Source organism: Engraulis encrasicolus, chromosome 11 (genome assembly GCF_034702125.1).
Source record: "Engraulis encrasicolus isolate BLACKSEA-1 chromosome 11, IST_EnEncr_1.0, whole genome shotgun sequence".
NCBI classification, from domain to species: Eukaryota; Metazoa; Chordata; class Actinopteri; order Clupeiformes; family Engraulidae; genus Engraulis; species Engraulis encrasicolus.
Window position 1 is genome coordinate 23258343 of NC_085867.1, and position 22803 is coordinate 23281145.

General features: G+C 45.9%; 1 protein-coding gene across 2 annotated transcripts in view; it reads right to left on the minus strand.

The window, feature by feature from the left end:
- LOC134458100 (patatin-like phospholipase domain-containing protein 7) overlaps window positions 1-22803 on the minus strand; it is a 76480-nt gene that overhangs the window by 35085 nt on the left and 18592 nt on the right. For both annotated transcript variants that reach the window (XM_063210224.1, XM_063210223.1), the window contains 7 exons: window positions 20967-21103; window positions 17229-17360; window positions 14831-14954; window positions 7777-7890; window positions 5415-5481; window positions 2649-2798; window positions 4-67 (listed from right to left, as the gene is read on the minus strand). In XM_063210224.1, the coding sequence (XP_063066294.1) occupies window positions 4-67; window positions 2649-2798; window positions 5415-5481; window positions 7777-7890; window positions 14831-14954; window positions 17229-17360; window positions 20967-21103 (788 nt within the window). The remainder of the gene's footprint in view (window positions 1-3; window positions 68-2648; window positions 2799-5414; window positions 5482-7776; window positions 7891-14830; window positions 14955-17228; window positions 17361-20966; window positions 21104-22803) is intronic.

Below are 22803 nucleotides of genomic sequence, written 5' to 3' on the forward strand. Positions count from 1 at the left end.
CACCTGTCCAGGGCTGCAGACCCCAGGCGCTGTTTGATGATGTCACTGGTTAAGAGAAGTGTTGGTCCTGAAAAACAAAAACAAAAACAAATAAAGAACAAAGAACAAACAAAAGACAACTGCAATGACGTGTCGTACACAACATAAAACGTGCCTCGCATGTGGTGAAGTGGACAACAAGTCTAAAATTAACCACAGCTTGTTTGAGTCGGTTTAATTAGCATGAATCAATTATGCAATCTCCATGGCGATGGAGAGGGCTGAAGTGTACACAAACTAATTTGAGGACATCAATATGAGACAAGACGAGATGAGAGGAGAGGAGAGGAGATGAGATGACGATAATCTCTACAGTAGTATACTGAAACCATTAAACAAGGCACTATACAAAGCTAGGTGTAAGGTGTTCAATGTGATCACAGTCCGTATTTTTCTATTATTTAACAGATTTTTTTTTACAAAAAAAAAGTGTGGGGGTGCTGTGGTGGTCCGCATATATACATAGCACAACCACTGTACTGTACACTGTGAACTACATGGAATGGACTAAAGTAATAATAAATAGTAATTTAGTATGCAAAATAAATTAAAGGTAAATTAGTCTGAATAAAAACGGGAAGAATACTACACTACTACAACACTAGCCTGATTATCATCGCCTTTCAAATCTCTTCGAGACTTGGTCTGACCAAGAGCATGGCACTTAACGTTTCCCAAAAGGCATGGTTGACCACCTCCTTTGGTTTGCTAATGGTCGTTTGCTTCCCTACAAAGTGTGAAGAGTTCCCGATTTTTCGGGAACTCGGAAAGTACTTGCATTGCTCTTGACCTGACTAGTAGCAACGCTGAAGGTGTTGCAACACTAGTGCCTGGCCTGGCTACTACAATACTACAGCACAATACTACAACACTACTACAATACTACAGCAATAAGTGTGGAGCTGAAGAGAAGAGAGCCCTGCCCAGCCCTGCCCTGTGTGCTTGTAAAGCAGAGCATCTGTGTGGCTGCCTGGCCTGGTGCACAGCTAAAGATTATTAAAAGTGGGTGCGTTCCAATATGCGACCTCCCGTCCTCCACTTGTGCTTGTGGCCTCGCCCTGCCTCCTGGTCCCTCCTCTGTGGAGAAAATGATAAAGTCTCCCCGCTGTCAGCCTAGCCACAACAATTTTTGGGGGACTATTCTTCATTCACCATCCAGTTTGCAAATGAGAAAATGACTTGACAGTTGAGCTTTTGCGAGATATTGAAATATAATACTGTTGTCAGTGATGTCATCATGACATATTACTTCCTGGTATGAGGCCGCAAGCACAAGGGGAGGACACAAGGTCACATATTGGAACGGTTAGCCAGGCCGTGCCCTCCTAATGACACAATACACCTTTTGCGTTGCTTCTAGTCAAGCCAACAGTAATGTAAGTATCGTTTCTGATCTCCGGAAAATTCGGGAACTCCACCCACTTTGTTGGAAACAGGTCAACCAGTAGCAAACCTAGGGAGGCATGTCAACCATGCCATTTGGGAAACATTAATTGCTATGGTCTTGGTCAGACCAAATCTCGAAGAGATTTGGAAAGTCGATTATGATCAGGCTAGCAAACGATAGGGCACTCGTCTGCTACACGGCTGACCCGGGTTCGATTCCGGCCTGGGTCCTTTACTGGCCCTTCCCCCTCTCACTCTCCCAACTCGCTTCCTGTCTGTCCTCCACTATCCTATCGCAAAAAAAAAGGCTTGAAAATCCCCCCCAAAAATACTTTTAAAAAAGCGTACTCTGACGTGCCCTAATTTGCTTTCCCATCCAGACGGCTGGTCGCTGCCATCTCCCGGCCCCTACGTGCAGCTGACGTGACGTGAGGGCTTTAGCAATGAGCCACTGACCACAAAGGTCGTGCTGAATCCGGAGTCAGTTTGTGTGTGTGTGTGTGTGTGTGTGTGTGTAGGTGTGTGTGTGTGTGTGTGTGTGTGTAGGTGTGTGTGTGTGTAGGTGTGTGTGTGTAGGTGTGTGTGTGTGTGTGTGTGTGTGTGTGCGCGCGAGCGAGCGTATATGTGTGTGTGTGTGTGTGTGTGTGTGTGTGTGTGTGTGTGTGTGTGTGTGTGTGTGTGTGTGTGAGCACGTGCGTGCGTGTGAGGGTGCGTTTGTGTGCATGTGTGTGTGTGCATGCGTGAGTATGTATGTGTGTGTGTGTGTGTGTGTAGGTGTGTGTGTGTGTAGGTGTGTGTGTGTGTGTGTGTGTGTGTGTGTGTGTGTGTGTGTGTGTGTGCTAGCGTGTTCCACCAAATCTGATGGGTGACATCCTTTTGTTAGTCCTGTCTCTATTGTGCCTGGATGTCACCACCAGGCTTCAGGTGTACTGTCTGTCTGTCTCTCTCACTGTGTGTGTGTGTGTGTGTGTGTGTGTGTGTGTGTGTGTGTGTGTGTGTGTGCACATGCACATGTGCATGTGTGCAGTTCAAGGGTGAAGACAATGAGCAGCATGTCCCCCAAACGGACGGCACACTGACAGTGTGTGTGTGTGTGTGTGTGTGTGTGTGTGTGTGTGTGTGTGTGTGTGTGTGTGTGTGTGTGTGTGTGTGTGTGTGTGTGTGTGTGTGTGTGTGTGTGTGTGTGTGTGTGCCTGCATGTGTGATCTCCGGCGGGTACCTACCAATAGAGATGAGGGCGTGTTGCAGCTCGAGGGTGAATGCGGTGAGGGGCACGTCCTCTGAGACGGGCAGCACGGTGACAGTGGACAGGTTGGCAGCAGGGTTCCCCGTGTCCCACTTGCTGCCCGGGGTGTGCAGCGCCAGGCTGCGGGCTGGACACAGGAAGAGCACAGGGGCAGAAATATAAAATAAGATAAGGTAAGATAAGATAAGTATGCCCTTTATTATCCCACAATGGGGAAATTCATTCGTTGCAGCAGTAACATACATACAGATGTGCAAAAAGCAAACGGCACACATACAGACATAGGACCAGGAGGATTTAAAAGGATATACAATAGATACAAATAGAGATGTTATGAAAGCAGATATTTCTGTTAAAAACAAGTACATTACTAAAAAAGTGCATTGGTAAAAAAGTGCATTAGCAGCATCATAAAAGGAGGAGGAAAACTATATTTTAAAAACTTACAGACAACAGAGGAAGATCACGGGACATGCATATATTTAATTTAAAAACTAACAGACAACAGAGGAAGAGCACATAAATATAAGAGGGACATAAATATAAAACTAGAAATGCACTCAGAGAGTGCAAACCTCCACCAAGGAATCTGTTTGATAGAACATTTGACTTTGTTACACCATATTTGTATTACAAGTCTGTCACAGTCTGCCTTCTTTTTAGAAACTGGAATGTCAAAATTCACCCTGTCCCGCAAGAATCTTAAAAAAAAAAGTTCTGGTTCCGGATCGGGATCTGGATCACCACTAAAATGTAATCACTTGTTCCTTTGATCATTTCCAACAACTCCACAAAGTGTCATCCAAATCCGTTCATAATTTTTTGAGTCCCGAAAACCGGGAACTTTTTGTATTTTACAGGGAACAGAAACGAAATCGGAAGCGTTATTATTTTTATGTTCTGGAACAGGAACACTTATTGAAAAATAATGGTAACTGGTCAATACCGGTTTTATTTCGTTCCTCAAACTAAAAAAAAGCAGGCTAATTTTTTTCCTGCGCACGTTACCATAACGGCTGAAGTTCACGTCCTGTGTGACATCAGACATTCGTTGACTATAATTCACTGCTCTCTCTCCATTCAAATTTCAAAGCCTCCACTCCACATCCGAAATAAGAGAAACCACTGTCATACAAAAGGGCCGAGTTCCCATTGCATAAGACATATTGCAGAGAAGCGCGTTTGTAAGCGCACGAGAATGTTCTTCGTTAATGGGGTCAATTACCTGCAATGAGATGAGACCAATTTAGCCAAACCAAGTGGGATCACCTGTGAATGTCAAGTCTTGAAATGTGTCTGTCTCTCTTGCCATCATTTGACTCTGAAGAAGGTGTAGCAACACCGAAACGTTGGTCGGGTGTGTGCACAAAATAAAGTCTTGAAAACTAAGCTGCAGTGTGCTCCAGCTTCTCCTTTCCAGCTATGCCAGTGACTTACTGGCAGTGTTGCCAGATGAGGCTGATGATTTCCAGCCCAAAAAAATGCTCAAAACCCGCCTGGAAGCACTAAATCCCGCCCAATTCTATTGATGTCTATGGGAAAGATTGGGCGAGTTTTCCTGCAAATGCCATTTTTATCCGCAGACGGCCATCCCAAGCAGCCCAATTGGGCGGGAAACAGCCCAATCAGGCAACACTACTTACTGGAGCCTCATTGCCAGTGATTTCAAAAGCACTGGGACACTGATCTGTGATAGGTCTGTTAGAGCATTAGGTCCAACACCCTATGGGCAGGGTTGAAAGGGTGGGGGAAAAAGGCTTGTAGTCTCAACAGAAATCCACGTCTTTTTCACTTCCTCCTACTATGATGCAAAATGACAATTTTTACATCATTGTAGGAGGAAGTGTTAAGAGGTGAATACGGATTTCTCCTGTCTCAGGGGGAATTGAGAGAGTGTTGCATGACCATTCAAAAGTATAACTGGGTGTCTATCAATGGAAAGCCTAATGCAAATGGGTGGAGTGTCCCTTAAATGGGGTACTGCTTGAAAGCTCAGATTCCCCTTTTCCGAATGATATTCATGCCATACTGTACTGTGCCATACTGCTGTGGAAGTCTGAGACAGATACAGTGCCCATGAGAGAGACCATGACAGAGACAAAGAGTCAGATGACAACACTGAGAACAAGGTCAGTGGCTATACTAAGAAGCTGGTTAATGTAGTAAACCAGGCTCAGTTAATCTATAGGAAGTGGTAAACCTTCTAATATATGTACCTGAAGGCATCATTTAGTTAAGAAAATGAAGACTGCAGGCTCTTCTATTAGATCATTTACTTCTACCACAAGGTTAACTTAACCTGCTTTACCACTGAACCAGCTTCTTAGTATACTCCTCAGGATGTGCATATAAAAGAAGACTACACGGGGGGGAATTGGCTGCTTTAAGGGGAATGGTATTGATAAGCAAGAACATTTTGATAAAAACTCTTAAATAGTGAATTTTGAACATGCAGTAGCGACCAAGGGAAGGCCACACGACAACCATGTCAAAACAGAGATGACAACTGGACGTGGCTGGTTTTTCAATAACCAAACTGTTGATAGTTTGAGTTGCATCCATCTTGCTTGCATTGGACATGTCAGCATGTCAGAACAGAGACTTGAATTGCATTAAACTTACACATAGTTTTATTAGTAGCATTGTTATTGTGAGTGCTGCCATTTTTAGAATGAGTGTGACTATTGCTTAGACAGCTTTTATTAGAATATACACACACACATATACATGCGCGCCCACACACCTGATAAAGGTCCATTGACTTGCTGGAGGATCTTCTGGCCTAATAAATGGATGAGGCGAGTGACCACCTGAAAACAAACATACACAAGCACGCACACACTCATGAACACACACACACACACAAACACACATGCACGCGCACACATAGGCAGGCAGGCACACACGCAGGCACACACACAGACAGAGACGTAGGGAGGCGCGCGCACACACGCACACACACACACACACACACACACACACACACACACACACACACACACACACACACACACACACACACACACACACACACACACACACACACACACACACACACACACACACACACACACACACACACACACAGTTAGGGTCTCATGTTTGCACACAGCACAGGTAATTAAACTCTTGCCATTTCAAGACACAATTTAAGACTTGAGATGGAATGAGGAGGGAGAAAGGCGCTTGAGGTCGTAAATCTGTCAATCTACCAAAGGGGGACTAGAGTTTATCTCCTCCTCCTGGATGACTAGAGTACACCACCTCCTCCTCCTCCTCCTCCTCCTGGGTGACTAGACTCCTCCTCCTCCTCCTCCTCTTGGGTGACTAGACTACTCCTCCTCCTCCTCTTCTCCTCCTCCTCCTTCTCCTCCTCCTGGGTGACTAGACTCCTCCTCCTCCTGGGTGACTAGAGTACTCCTCCTCCTCCTCCTCCTGGGTGACTATAGTACTCCTCCTCCTCCTCCTCCTCCTCCTCCTCCTCCTCCTGGGTGACTAGAGTACTCCTCCTCCTGGGTGACTAGAGTACTCCTCCTCCTTCTCCTCCTCCTCCTCCTCCTCCTTCTCCTGGGTGACTAGAGTACTCCTCCTCCTCCTCCTCCTCCTTCTCCTCCTCCTCCTCCTCCTCCTTCTCCTCCTCCTCCTCCTCCTCCTCCTGAGTGACTAGAGTACTCCTCCTCCTCCTCCTCCTGAGTGACTAGAGTACTCCTCCTCCTCCTCCTCCTCCTCCTCCTGGGTGCCTAGAGTACTCCTCCTCCTCCTCCTCCTCCTCCTCAACCTTCTCCTGGATGACTAGAGTACTCCTCCTCTTCCTGCTCCTCCTCCTCCACCTCCTCCTCCTGGGTGACTAGAGTACACGTCCTCCTCCTCCCCCTCCTCGTGCTCCTCCTCCTCCTCCTCCTGGGTGACTATAGTACTCCTCCTCCTCCTCCTCCTGGGTGACTATAGTACTCCTCCTCCTCCTCCTCCTCCTCCTCCTCCTCCTCCTCCTGGGTGACTAGACTCCTCCTCCTCCTCCTCCTCCTGGGTGACTAGACTCCTCCTCCTCCTCCTCCTCCTCCTCCTCCTGCTCCTCCTTCTCCTCCTCCTCCTTCTCCTCCTCCTGGGTGACTAGACTCCTCCTCCTCCTCCTCCTCCTCCTCCTCCTTCTCCTCCCCCTCCTCCTGGGTGCCTAGAGTACTCCTCCTCCTCCTCCTCCTCCTCCTCCTGGGAGACTAGAGTATTCCTCCTCCTCCTGGCCTCCTCCTGGTATGTCCTTGGGTGACCTTGGCACCAGGGCACTCAGTCCTCTCTTGCCACCGCTGTGCTGCCTTGCCTGTGCCGCTCCCTCTGCATGATAACCTTCACCACAGGCGCAGAAATGTGTGTATATACACGAGGACTCAATTTGAGGTATTCCATATATTGCGCTCGAGGTTTAGGTACAGTGCTGAGTGAAGGAGAGTCAATCCCTGGATCAGAAAGTTAAAAATCCTGCCACAAAATGACATCCAGCGCAATCCTAACCCCTAATCAAAAATGTCCTAATCTGCAAATTGAATTGGTATTGAAAGCTGAAGGGCGAATAGACCAGCTACTGAGTAAAGCCAGTTACTGTAGTAAAACATGTGGCCGGGCTTTAACTGTGCAGTGTTATCGTGCTTGTATTTTCTCAGACACACACCAATATGCCTCTGTGTGTGAAATGTGCTACTGTACATACAAATAAACTTGCCTTGCCTTACTTTCAGACCCTGAGTAGCCTACCACAAAATTGAAAGGCATACCTTAACTGATGGCAAGCAGCATTTTAGGTGTGAGGCACACAGGGGAGAGTGTACACTTCATAGTCCTCAAACAGTTTTATAGGTGTGCGGTGGCAAAACACTGAGGATTGAGGAGAGAGTGTACACTTTGCAGTCTTCAACTGATATTAAAGGTGCACTGTGTAATATTTTTAGTAGTTCGTTTCCAGAATCCATGCTGCCCATTGACAAATGTTACCTTTTTAACAAATACTTTAACAAATAAGTATTCAATACGACTGTGAAAATTGTGAGGGGTGTGAGGGGGGGGGGTTAGTGTTAGGTGGCGTGTTGTGAGGGGGGTTAGTGTCGGTGGCCCACCTGGGGGAACTTCCTCTTGATGGAGCTCAGTGCTCCTTCTGGCAGCTTGGCCAGCTCAGAGTCCCGCACAGCATGCACCGTAGTGGCTCGATTCTGATGAGTCAGGGCCTCCACCTGCACGCACGCACACACACACACACGCACACACGCACACACACACACAGACACACGCACAGTATGGTAAGTTATAACAAAAGAATGCACAAGTTAGGGTCTGCATTTGCACACGCACGCACACACGCACACACAGTATGGTAAGTTATAACAAAAGAATGCACAAGTTAGGGTCTATATCAGCACACACATGCATGCACGTATAACCACACACACACACACACGCACGAACACATAAAAAAGGTCCAAAAGCTCCATACAAATCAAAGCCCGCTCAGTGGCTGCGTTCTGTGGGCATTCTGCACAAGTGTTCGGGTGCTACACTGGGTGGGGGTACTATACTAGTAATATACTGTATATAATATATATTCCATTTTTTGATGTTCCGTTCTTCCGCACATCCTTCCATACCCACTATGCCATGCTGGGGGTGGCGTCCATGCCAATGTCTTTTTCTGAACGTTTCACTCGGTGTGAAATTCCAACAGTATGGCGAAAAGGAAGATAGGAGTCACACACAAGAGCTGAAAACTGTATTAAACAAATCTGAAGAAAGTAAATAAAACAAATAAAACAGACAGAAGAGGGACAAACATTTCGGGGAAAAACTGGGAACAATGATGATGGGCTAGACCCGAAACGTTTGTCCCTTGTCTGTCGGTTTTATTTACTTTCTTCGGCTTTGTTTAATACAGTTTTGATTTTGGCATTCAGCTCTTGTGTGCGACTCCTTGCTTCCTTTTACCCACTATACCAACATCGCATAAATTATGCGATATATGATCAAAATGTATTCCAGACTCTAATCCCTCTGTGCGTGTAGTACAACTAGCGAGCGCTTCTCCTGCCTCTCCTGTGTTTGCAAACTTTGACTGGCATCTTCATTTCGATTGGCTGCGGCCCTTTGGGAGTCGCAGGCCTCCGCAAGTGAGGCGTTCGACGAGGAGGACGCTCTGTGCTGGGAGACGAGGATGACGTGGGTGAGGAGAGCTGCTGCTAATTTCGTACCATCGGCTGCCTCAGAATATCTCACCAATCCCCACGTGGCCTCAACGCACGCACGCACGCGCACACGCGCGCACGCACACACACACACGCACGCACACACGCACACACAGAAAGAAACACGCACACGCACACACACACACACACACACACACACACACACACACACACACGAGGGGATAAGTCACGGCGTGTAAATCTCTCGTCTCATCTCCTGAGCTCTGTAACCATGGCATCAGCATGGGCATGGGCAGCCAGCGCAAGAGGAGAGAGAAGAGAGGAGAGGAGAGGAGAGGAGAGGTTCTCGACAGCGTGGGTGTCACCGTGGAGACACGAACACATACGTCAGAGAGGAGAGAGAGAGAGAGAGAGAGAGAGAGAGAGAGAGAGAGAGAGAGAGAGAGAGAGAGAGAGAGCAGGGGTGAGAGAGAGAGCATGGGCGAGAGTAAAAATGTGGCTGGAGACAGAAGGGGAAGAGAGAGAAGGTGGAAGAAAGACAGATAGGTAGAGAGAAACAGAGAGAGAACAAAAGAGAGAGAGAGAGAACAAAAGAGAGAGAGAGGAGAGCAGGTGTCTGGGCCAGGTGGGTGTGGACAGCTTACCTAACCTGCTCTGACATCACACAGCAGACGACACCCCCAGAACTGGCGCCGCGCGCCATAGAAACAATCAACTTGCGTACACAAGGTGCCCAATCACCACCCTCGGCTCCTTAGAGGAGGGTGAAAGGTCTGCTGGCACTCAGAGAGTGTATGAAAGATGCGCAATCATCAACCTTTTGGCTCCTAACAAAGGCTGAACTGGCACTGACACTCCAAAAGAAAAGTGCACAAACTGTGTGTATTGCGTAATCACCAATCTTTGGCTCCTACAAAGGGTGCATTGGTACTCATATATTAAAATAAAATACTCCGAAATGCACTCAGAGTGCAGACCTCCGGCAAGGAGGTCTTGTTTTTGTGGAGTTTGAAACTGGAATGACAAAATTCGCTGTTATGGTGAAGAATCTTTTTTTTTTTTTTAAATCTTGGATCCGGATCACCACCAAAATGTAATCTCTTGTTTCCTTTGTCATTTCCAACAACAACAAAAAAATATATATATATATATAATTTAATTGAAATCCGTGCATTACTTTGTCTGTCTCCCAGCAGGATGAATCAAAAAGAGAAAGACAAACCAATGCGACCGAAAACAGGAGGTAATTAAAAAAAACCTTGGAAATGAAAGATGCATAATCATCAAATCTCGTCTCCTAGGAAAGGGTGAAGAGTGCACTGGCACTCAAAAATGTGTATGAAGGGTGCGCAACTGTCAAACTGCAGCTCCTACCAAGGGTCAAGTACAGTACGTACTGGTACTCAAAAATGTGGGTGAGTCATCAATAAACCTTGCCTCCTACAAAAGCGTAAAGCCCGCATTGGTCTTCAAAAATGTGCACGAAGGGTGCGTCATCATCAAATCTCAGGTCCTACAAACGAGTTAAAGGCGCACTTGTGTAGGATGGTGGCAAGAGTAAGTATTGCAACTATGCTTCTCATTGAAACGGTGCTGCATATTACCATATTTGATCTTTTCATGAATATGACCAAAGTTCAGTACGTTTGCAGCTAAAAATGTGTATTCCTGGACATTCAAAATGGCGGACATGTATGAAAGTGCAGTGCTTAACATCAGTAAGAGTGCACATGTACAGTAACCAACGAAATCCTGTATGAGGCAGTCCCCCCAGGAAATCGCGATGTTGCGATCGCGTCGTTTTTCGCAACTTCAATGAATTCCCGCGAATTCTGCGCGAGAGCGCAACTTTAACCAATCACCGCGATTTCCCGCAACTTTGAACACTTTGAACCAATCCATGTTGCGCTGACTTCACTGACGTCGACAAACTTCCTTTCAAAAAGGATAATACAATAAAAAAAATACAATAAAAAAGTAACCTAGCAATCAGTCCCAGCACTTTACTGCATGTACAAAGTTGTCGGTGAGGGGGAAAAAACTAATAAATACGAATGTAGGAAACGCCATGTTCTCATTGCGCGTCTGCTCGCATGGTCACAGGAGGGAAAATGTATGACTAGTCTGGCATAACCAATAGGCCTACATTTTTAAAATGTGGTAGGCCTACATAAATATATAATTAACACTTCATGACAGTCATCTACGTTATGCCAAGTAGCCTATAGGGCTCCTACAACAAGATGTGTTTTCTTTTTTCTAAAGCGGTCCACCTGCTGGACCACTTGGTGTTTGACCTGTGCGCATACAGAAGGCAACATTTTCCCTCCGAATTGGGATGCGCAAATGCCTTGTCCACAACAAAGCAGTAATTTCCATCCTTCATTGTGAATGCTGCGTGCGTGCCTGGCCGATATAGTAATCTCTTTCGCGCAAATTGGGCTATGGCTGGTATACGAGCACTTGGTGACCGTGGTGACCGTGTCGTGAAATCACTTTCTTTTAACCTGGCGCGGTCAAACGGACAAGGAACACTGAACATGAATAAATCCAGAGCAGACACGTTGGAAAGCTGTGGGAGTAAGTTGGAAAACTACTTTCTGTCTCTCCCTCTCCTTCTCTCTTCCTTGCACGATTGACGGTAGGCCTATTGATTGACAGCTGAGACCTCCGTTCTGCAGGCGACGTGGTGTTTTATAGATAACAATGTCGTCGTCTTTTATATTCACAAGAGCACCAAAATTAATACAATTTCTGAGCATTATTCAGCAAGCACCCTTCACAAAAGGATATGTGAACTCCATCCTCGTTACATTGAATGATGATCATCAGCCGTTAATTTAAAGCCGGCTGATGGCGCTGGAGAACAAAAAAAAAACTAGGCTATGCCTTCTTTCGAAAGCGACCCCTCTCTCTGCTTTTATTTGTGTTGCTTTTGACAAGCTTGAAAATTAAACGCCGACACAGGCAGGCTATGTGTAGCAGACGACTCACATTAACCAGGATTTCAGTCACAAGAGTTCCTGTCGCTCAGCCTCTTCAACTGGGTGGACATGCCCAATTCCGCCCGCCTACTTATAGTTAATTATGTATCCACTAGTCAGGAATGGATATCGACATGATACGAAGTTGGTATGCTTACAATTTGAAACGGTGATGACATTTAAAACAGAGTCAAACGGCCATAAACAGCATTGTAATGAAGGGTGTCGTAATGGCAGCATGAAAGAGATGGAACTTTTCACGACGACATTCTGGCTAAAAACTCGCCCTGGCAGCTTCCCTGCTTTGCCTAAGAACCAAAATTATAATATAAAAATGGAAATAATATAAAAACACCAGAGGACTGGAATGTGGCAGTGTCCTTTACTTTCAAGCGTGGGGAAACACATTAAAAATAGTAGGCCTAACAAAAATCGCACCTTTCACTTCATGCCGCAACAAAATCGCAACAACACAGTAAGAAGCTCCGCAACTTTTATCGCGATTTTCTGGAAATCCTCGTGCACCATCTGGCAATTCCGACCGCGATTTTTTGAGAAAATGCCCGCGATTTCCTGGTGGGACTGATGAGGGAACACCAAGGGTGATCGAGAAGATTGTTGTAAGGAGAATGAGACTTGCAGGACATTGCCAAATGCACCCAGAACTGCCAGCCAGCAAACTGGTGCTGTGGGAACCGTCGTGTGGGTGCCGGTTAAGAGGATGTCCCACACTAACATATGTGGACATACTCATGAAGGACGCAGGAACCCAGAGTACCAGCGAATTGAAAAGATGTATGGAGAATCGGGATGACTGGAAGCAATGATGGAAGACTCGTCTGAGGGCGACCTAGAAAGAGAGAGAATCACCAGCAGGGTCATCCACAGTCCAGTGCGCTACACAGTGTGGATGTGGCTATGCAGGATGCATTGAGGAGGCCTCCCTTCAACACACCCAAAACCGCAGAAGACACAGGCGTTTATCACTGGGTATATTAGCCTCCAACTCAGGGTTTTATCACATCTCTACATGAAGCAAACAGTAAAACATGCTTTCATTTGTTTCATTCATTTACCGTATGATTTATTTATTTTAAGAATTCATCATTGTCCTGATTTCTGCTTCTCGAGCTAATTACAGCACTATTCAGACAGCTGAGGACAACCAAACCCCTTGCCAACCGAACCACAACCAGCAATAGTCAACCAAACCCCTTGCCGACCGAACCCCTTGCCGACCAAACCCCTTAACGACCGAACCACAACCACCAACCACAATGGGGCAGAGAGATCAATAGATGGTCAGACAAGAAAAAACAGGGCTTTGTCACCACAAAGAGAGAGAGAGAGAGAGAGAGAGAGAGAGAGAGAGAGAGAGAGAGAGAGAGACACACAGAGAGAACAAGCGAGAGAGAGAGAGAGAGAGAGAGAGAGAGAGAGAGAGAGAGAGAGAGAGAGAGAGAGAGAGAGAAGGGGGTGAGAGAGAAGGTGGAAGAAAGGGTTGTGTGTGTGTGTGAGAGAGAGAGAGAGATGTGTGTGTGTGTGGGGGGGGGGTGTCCAATCTGAACATTGTGTGTGTGTGTGTGTGTGTGTGTGTGTGTGTGTGTGTGTGTGTGTGTGTGTGTGTGTGTGTGTGTGTGTGTGTGTGTGTGTGTGTGTGTGTGTGTGTGTGTGTGTGACAGTATGTGTGTGTGTGTGAGAGAGAGAGAGAGAGTGAGAAATAGGGGTCTGGGGTGGGGGGCTGTTCAATCTTGGCGTTATGTAACAGTCCCCCTACAGCAGCAGCCACTCAGAGGTAAGCAGCTCTGGCCAAGTGGCGGCCAAGCCACCGTAACGGGCGAGCACAATGAACGTGACGGGCTGCACTTTGTGTGTGTGTGTGTGAGAGTGTGTGGGCATGTGCGCGCGTGTGTGGACGTGTGTGCGCATGTGTGCACGTATGTGTGTGTGTGGGTGTGTGTACGTTTCTGCGCATGTGTGTGTGTGCGTACGAATGAGTGAGTGAGTGAAATGGTGAAATGGCGGCCAAGTGGTGACCAAGCCACCGTGACGCTTCTCCCAGCCTGTAGGCTTACAGTCAAGGTCACCGCTGGGGAGTCAATGCCCAGAGCTAGTCGCTCATGAGATACCCACCACCACACCACAGCAGGCTCCATCAATGCAGGAACAGGAAAGACATATTTATTATTTTTTTGGAAGTGAGATTTCCCATGTTCACCTCCCAGAATTTTCCACCGAACAGTTTCTTTCTTTCTGTCTTTCTTTTTTTTACGCAATCCGGAGGGTATTTTGTGAATTCAGTTCCTACTGCCAATGCATGGATGTGACTGCCCACAGCTCCGGATTTAAAGGGATTTCTCCCATTCTTTCCCTTCTCAAGCACCTCAACTGGAACACAGGCAGAGAGACACACAAAAAGACAGGAAAAAGACAGGCAGAGAGACAGAGATGGAGAAACAGACAGGCAGACAAAAATACAGACAGGAAGACAGGCAGGTAGACAGGGAGGCAGAGATGGACAAACAGACAGAAAGACAGAGGGGCAGGCAGACAGACAGGCAGAGAGGCAGGCAGAGAGGCAGACAGACAGACAAACAGCCAGCTGCATGCATTGTAGGGAATTATCCCTTAGTGGCCCAGCAGAGGGCACACATATACAGACACAGACACAGACACAAAGTTGGACATCTGGGAATTTCCGTGTGAATGTCAACACCACCGCCATATTGACGAGGTGGAAAAAACGAGGAGGCAACGTTGAAAAAAAAAATGGATACATACTTGTAACATTCTATCAAGTCTCTTGCTCTACATCTTAGTGGTGAGGTGAAGCATTGTTAAACTCCATTGTTTTGGCATAATTCCTACACGCACACGTACACGCACACGCACACACGCACACGCACACACGCACGCACGCACGCACGCTTGCTTGCTCGCTCACCACTCCTATGACATCTCGTCCACACACACACACACTCTCTCTCTCTCACCACTCCTATGAGGTCTCCTCGTCCGTACTCCCCCGTCAGCTCCTTCTTGCCGTCCTCCTTCAGGATGACGGAGCGCAGCCGTCCGCTCAGCACTATGAAGGTGCTGTCAGACCGATCGTCCTGCCTGAGGAGAGAGAACCCAGAGGAGGTCAGAAAACAACAACGACGACAATGACGACAATGATGACAATGACGACAATGACGACAACGACGACAACGACGACGACAACGACAACAACCAGGGTGTCTACAGGTTTGACCAAGTCAAAATTAAGACATTTTAAGACTTTTCAATACCATTTTCCAAATACAATTAAGACCAACTTGCGGCGTTTACAGGTTTTAGCAAGTCAAAATTAAGACATTTTAAGACTTTTCAATACCATTTTCCAAATGAAATTAGGACCAACTCGCAAGATCATACACAGGTTCAAATGAAGCACAAAAACCAATTGGTTATTTACATTAATGTAGCCGTTTGAAAACAAAAAACTATACACAATGAAACTTTACACTAAATAAAATTCAATAATGCGTTCTAAATTACACTACATGGCTACAACTCCCGATTTCCGTCGCGAAGTTCATCACATGGCTGACATAATTATTCCTCCCTAAATTAAGCTCCACAAATTTAAGACATTTGGGTTGAAAATTTAAGACAAAATAAGACTTTTCAAGGCCTTATTTGGCGAAAATGACATTTAAGACTTTTTAAGACTTTTTAAGGACCCGCGGCCACCCTGACGACAATGACGACAACAACGACAGCAGACATTGGGGTAGCCGTGGTGTAATTATTAGGGAGTTGGATTGTAGATCACAGGGTTGCAGGTTCAATCCAATTCAATGGTACCGACCCGCCTCACTGCTCCCTTTCGGGCGCCATTGGGGGCTGCCCCCTTGCAGTTCGTTGCAATTTCGTTGTGTGCAGTGAACACTTGCATGCTGTGGAGTGCTGTGTCACAATAACTGAGCAAGGCACCTGAGCCCACACTGCTCTAGGGACTGTAACCAATATCCAGTAATATCTGTAGGTCGCTTTGGATGAAAGCGTCAGCTAAAGCTGGGCTTACACTGTGCGACTTTTGGCACGATTTTTCCCCGATTTGGCACTCTCACGACTTTTTGAGAGTCGGGACGATTTCTTGCTCAATCGCAGGTCAATCGTGAGTCTCGCATCGTGCAGTGTACATGGGGTAACGACAAGCAATTTCGCCTCACGATCGCGCAAGAAAATCAAAATGGTTTGAAATCCGGGTCGTGCCTTGTGACTAAATCGCACAGTTAAAGCAGTGCTACGACCCGATTAGACACTACACATGCACAAGTTAATAGGGCCGTGCGATTCGCTCTTGATCGCTTCCTCATCTCCACCTCAGGTGCGCTGTCCCTCCTCTGCAGCCCCGGGAAACACGTGTGTCGTGTCGCACAGTCGGACCATTCTGCTCGCATCCGACTGTTGGCTCGAATAGTGTGAGGACGTGAGTCGTGAGATATGAACTTTTAAATCGCGAAATTTCCTAGTGCAGTGTGAGCAGGAGCTTAATACCCATGACTGAAAATATCGCACAGTGTATGCCTGGGTTAAGTCTAATGTAATGTAAAAACATTTGTGTTTGTGCCTATTGTATGAACTCCAGGAAAGAATTTCTTCTTTTCCTGCTTTTATATACAGCTGTAGTCTTGTATGTTTATTTCTTGTTCGTTATAAGATACAGTTTGCACATTAGCTGATGGAGATCCTAATACCAAATTCCAAAACATCAACAACAATAACATGTATTTCTATAGCACAACATCACAACTATACAGTTGACTCAAAGTGCTTTCAAATACACATATAGTACATGTTCTGTGACATTCTCTTACATATTGCAGATATTTTTTGTTAACATACAGTTTTAAGTGGAGATTTAAGTGGAGATTTCTAACAAAATAATAAAACTGAAACAAATCCAAGTGCAAGTTGGCCTAAGACAGACAGAGAGACGCGATGCAAGACCGAGACACAGAGAGATAAAGAGAGACATGAAAAGGAGCGCGAGAGAGAGAAAGAGAGAGAGAGATACAGAGATACAGAGAGAAAGCGACAGATACACAGAGAGAGGGATGCCTCTGTGTCTGACTTGTAGACAGCTATTTCATGTTTTCCCTTTGCGAGAGATATGCCTAGAGAGAGAGACAGATCGAGAGAGAGAGAGAGAGAGAGAGAGAGAGAGAGAGAGAGAGAGAGAGACAGAGAGAGAGAGAGACAGACAGACACAGAGAGAGAGAGAGAGAGAGAGAGAGAGAGAGAGAGAGAGAGAGAGAGAGAGAGAGAGAGATCCATAGAGAGAGAGAGAGAGAGAGAGAGAGAGATCCATAGAGAGATGGATGCCTGTCCTCTGTGCCTGACCTGTAGACAGCTCTTCCTGCCTCCACGGCCATCCAGTCGAGGGCGAAGTCGATCTGCCTGACGAAGGAGGACATCCTGCGCACCACCGTGTGGGCCACGTTCAACACCACCGTGGGCTCCGCACGCATGATCCTGACACACGCACGCACACATGCACACACACGCACACAGACAGTACATTACACTACATCACATCACATTTAGCATGCTTTTATCCAAGTGGGAATTTTGCCCAGCAAAATACAGGACTCTGGGGGAATAAACAGCCAGCCGCAGTATACGGTCGGTAGTGCAAGAGAAACAAAGTCATGCAGACATGACTAGCTAAGGCACAGGATTACACACACACACACACACACACACACACACACACACACACACACACACACACACACACACACACACGCACACGCACACGCACACGCACACGCGCACACGCACACGCACACGCACACGCACACGCACACGCACACGCGCACGCACACACACACACACACACACACACACACACGCACACACGCACCCAGATGGGAGTAAGCAGATGGAAGTGTGTGCATGAAGATTTCAGTGTGACTTAAAGTCTTCATTTCTTTCCTCAGTGCTAGAGGGGTAATACAGTAATGCTTTGGCAATTAAGGTCCCTTTGTGACAAGTCAGATCACGTTAATAACACCGGCTCCTGCCATTGTATCGCTTCATAACATCTTCTGAATGTTACTTTTATCTGCTTTGTTTTTGTTGGCGTTGTCCATTTATGTCTTTTTGTAGTGCTGCAACGTCCCTGTCTCCGAGACAAATTTCTCCCTAGTGGAGACTAATTAAGAACCCTAACCTAACCTAACCTAATCTAACCATAACACAGATTAGATACACTTCTTGAGTTAAATTGATTTCCAGCAAGTTATGCAAAGTGGAATATGCCAGCTTTTACATGTCCCATCTTCCCCTGTCCACCCCAAAACACAAGGTGAAAATGTCACATACCGTGTCTACAGGAACATTTATCAAAAAGGGACACGCGCGCGCGCGCGCGCACACACATACTCACACACACACAACTGGTAAACATGTTTCTCCTCGTATGCTATGCTGGCATGTTTTCTGGTCTCCTGATGAAGAGCTGAATATTATCTGATGACCTTCAGGACCGTGTGAGTGTGAATATGTGTGTGTGTGTGTGTGTATGCGTGTAGTGTGTGTGTATATGCGTGTAGTGTGTGTGTGTGTGTAGTTTGTATGCGTGTAGTGTGTGTGTGTGTGTGTATGCATGTGGGTAGTGTGTGTGTGTGTGTGTGTGTGTGTGTGTGTGTGTGTGTAGTGTAGTGTAGTGTGCGTGTGTGCGTGCAGTGTGTATGCGTGTAGTGTGTGCGTGTGTGCGTTTTTCCCCTCCCCGACTGTTACCCGTGTTATATGTGTCTTTAAATGTCCATGTGGGCATTATGCATATTTATGTAAGCTACTTGACACCCAAGTTTCTCCCCGGGGATCAAGAAAGTTACTCCGCTCTACTCTGCTCTACTCGACTCAAACTCGACTCAAACTCGACTCAAACTCGACTCAAACTCGACTCAAACTCGACTCAAACTCGACTCAAACTCGACTCAAACTCGACTCTACTCCAACATGAGCCTCTGTTTTTTGGCAATTTGTGTTGTCTTGACTGCAGCACCATTATTGGTCAATATTGCAAGTGTAACTGAGGTCATCTGCACTAATTCACCAATCAGGGCTTGAACCTGCAACCTACCGCTCCAGTTCCAGCATGGGAGGCAGAGCACGATACCGCTGAGCTAAAGGTGTAGACCGGATAGATCAGCGTTATCGATACTGCATGAGGCTTTGGGAGAGAGGTTTACTAGCGTTCTAAGCCAAACTCTGCAAGTTGGCATCCTCCCCAAACCTCCCTCCCATCCGGGTGTATGGCAGCAATGTAACTGAAGTGATATGCAGTAGTTCGCCACTCTGGGCTTGAACCGGCAACCTACCAGACAACGCTTCAGTCTGGGCATAGGAGGCACAGTACGATCCCGACCGATAGCTCAGCGCTACTGATGCTGTATGAGGCTCTGCTAGTTGGAATGGCATCCGTTACACAAGGTCCAGCTAGAAACACCTCGGAGGTCCCATGGACGTTGCATGGCACTATGTGCATGGAACAGCAAAAATGATAGGGTAACACTTTATAATAATAATGGATACATAAAAAGCATTATAAAAGACTTTATAAAGATTTAATTGTTTTTTAAACAGATCATTTGTTTAATTAATAAAGTAATTGTAAATGTTTGCTAAATATGACACATTAACATAACATTTCCAACTCATTTAACATGAACATTTACATTTACAAAAATGTTGTTAATTATTTACAAAGTCTTTATAATGCTTTTTATGCATCCATTGTTATAAAGTGTTACCATAGTTGTGTATAGTAGTTGCTGTGGTTGTTGCTTTTCCTCTTCAGTTGAGTGAAAGATGAGTATGAGGGCTATATTTATCTAATAAAAAAATAAACTGCCATAAATAAATAACTTAACTTTCCTCATCCGTCTCAGAGACAAATGTTCTCCCGGAAAGGAATGTCTAAAGTCACCTAACCTAATAAACGAGGAGGAGACAGAATAGATGCATCAATGACATCGGAGGGAGACAGATGGTGACAATGGTGATGGCTCAAAGTGATCCGGGAACATGATGAACTCCTAAAATGCTAGTTCACCCTTTTCAGCCTGATGCTCTGATGCTGCGTGCTGAGATTAGAGCTTTTTTTCAATTTAAAATGTGGGTATGATACAGTCGAATTAACATATTCCAATGCAAATGAGGTTCCCAGCTTTTAAATACAATAATTTCATGTTTTTAGTACTGTATGTGTATCGGAGGCTGAGATATTTAGGTTTTAATAGGCAGAGGGCACATTTTCCCAAAAAAGGGCTTAGGCATTCAGCTGGCATATTTTGCAGGTGCCTTAAACTAAAATGGGTTAAAGGGGTATGCCACTATTTTGGGGCTTAATACAGTTAAAATCGTTGGCCAGGGTTTATAAAGGTGGTAAAGTGTCTTATTTTTCATGTAAGCCGTTGTCTTGCTTTAAGACAAGTTAAAAGAGAGAATATGTCGCTAAGCTAGTGAAAGTCAATGTATCCGTGTAGCATTGTAGCATGCTACACGGATCCATTGACTTTCACTAGCTTAGCGACATACTCCCTCTATTAACTTGTCTTAAAGCAAGACAACGCTTAACATGAAAAATAAGACACTTTACCACCTTTATAAACCCCAGCCAACTGTATTAAACCCCAAAATAGTGGCATACCCCTTTAAGGGATTAAACTATGTCTCCCAGGAGCGGTTCAGTGTGCATATTACAGTTCAGTGTTCAGATGGTAGAATGGTTTTTAAGGGAGGGGGCGGTGGGGTGGGTGCAATTTGTGTGTGTCCATTGTGTGCATATGATGTGACTCTGAAGATGTGACACCGTGTGTGTGTGTGCGTGCGTGCGCGTGCGCGTGTGCGTGTGTATGATAAGTGGGTGTGGGAGGGTGTGTGTGCTCGCCCATGTGTCTGCGTGTGTGTGCGTCTGCTTGTGTGTGTGTGTGTGTGTGTATGTGTGTGTCTGTGTGTGTGTCTGTGTGTGTGTGTGTGTGTGTGTGTGTGTGTGTGTGTGTGTGTGTGTGTGTGTGTGTGTCTGCGTGTGCGTGTGTGTGTGTGTGTGTGTGTGTGTGTGTGTCTTCTTACTCGTAGAAGTGTGTTTTGGAGATGGAGAGGAAGCTGCAGTCTCTCAGGGCCTTGACTGTGAAGATGAGCGGCTCCCCCGTCAGCACAGCCAGCTGGCCCACCAGCTCCCCAGGGTGCGTCACGAACAGACACGTGTCCTATATGGAGATATTACATTACATTACATTATTATTATAATATAGCATTATATTACATTACTATACTGATATGAGGCCCACTAGTTCGCCAGGGTGCGTCACGAACAGACACGTGTCCTATACAACATTATTACGGTCCTGTCCTGCGTTGACTACTGCAACTCACTCATGACAGGTCTTCCTGCTTGTGCGCTAAAACCTCTGCATATGATCCAGAATGCGCCGGCACGGTTGATATTCAATCAACCCAAAAGGACCCATGTTAGTCCTCTGTTTATTGAGTTGCACTGGCTACCGATTGCCGCCCGGATCAAGCACAAGGCTTTCACCCTTGCCTACAAAACCATCGCAGGAACGGCCCCAGCTTTTAACCTACTAACGCCTTATGTTACTGGAAGAGAACTGCGCTCATCCAGCACAAGCCATCTGGCTCTACCATCCAGTCGCTCTAGGTACTCCCAGTCAAGACTGTTCATTTCCTGAGCACTTTGTATTTGCTTGTGATGTTGGCTTGATTATGTCCTCTTTTGAAAGTCGCGTTGGTTATAAAGCGTCTGCCAAATGTAATGTAATGTAATGTTAAGTTACAATATAGCATTATATTATATTATTATACTGAGATGAGCCCCAGCAGCTCCCCAGGGTGCGTCACACAGACACGTATCCTACAGTATATATTATATTACATAATTACATTATTAATACAATATAGCATTAGATTACATTATTATTATCTGCCTACGCAACTGCATCCTCGTTTCTGATTGGCTGATGGGGTTGCAACTAATTCCCTATAACCTGTCAGGCGTCAAACGTGCGACTAAGTTAGGTTAGGCCCTACTAATTCTAAACTGCAGGTTGCTATGGCCAAAAGCCAGTCGTTAGTTCTATCGCATTTGTTTATCAAGTCGAGAGTCAGTCGTTAATTCTATCGCATTTGGTTGTCAAGCCAAGAGCCAGTCGTCAGTTCTATCGCATTTGGTTGTCAAGTCTGTCGCCTTAAAAGTTCTACTACATGCATCTGATAGAGGCGTGCCTGATTACGTGCGCACTAAATATTCTGCAGTTGGCATAATTCATTGGTTACAAATTTACAGATAGGCCTAGCAATAGATGACAAAAATACCCTGTACCGAAATTCTAAGCACCTGCCTCACCATCAATTGTATCGAAACGAGTCACCTCGTCATCTGCTCCACTCCCATGGTTTTTAAAATGTAGGCTATTTCCCGCTGCCTTCCCTTTGTTATTGATCTGAAAACATGCTTTAAAAAAAATTAGGCTACTCTCCTCTTGTGGGGAAGGAACACGTGTGAAAGGGGAAGGGAGAGTTATCAAAAATGATCCTAGACCCCCTCTCTCTCTCTCTTTCTCTCTCTCTCGCACGAAGTTCACAAGCCTGTGATGATCAGCAGGGGGAAATAGAGGCGTGATGCAACATGTGTCGATTCAGCATGTAGAAATGCTTCGCAAGTTTTTGTTTTTAAACTTCCATCCCGCCGTGGTATATGGCCAAGGGAAAATTAATAATCACAGCGTCGGCAGGCTACCAAACGAAAATTATAGGCGCGTCAAGTTGGACGCCCGCACAGCAACATTCTATCTTGATAGAACATGGTTCCTACAACTGTACAGACAATAATAGATTTAAAAAGTACCCCAACATAACGGCAGATATAAGCGGGATAACGGCCTTCGAG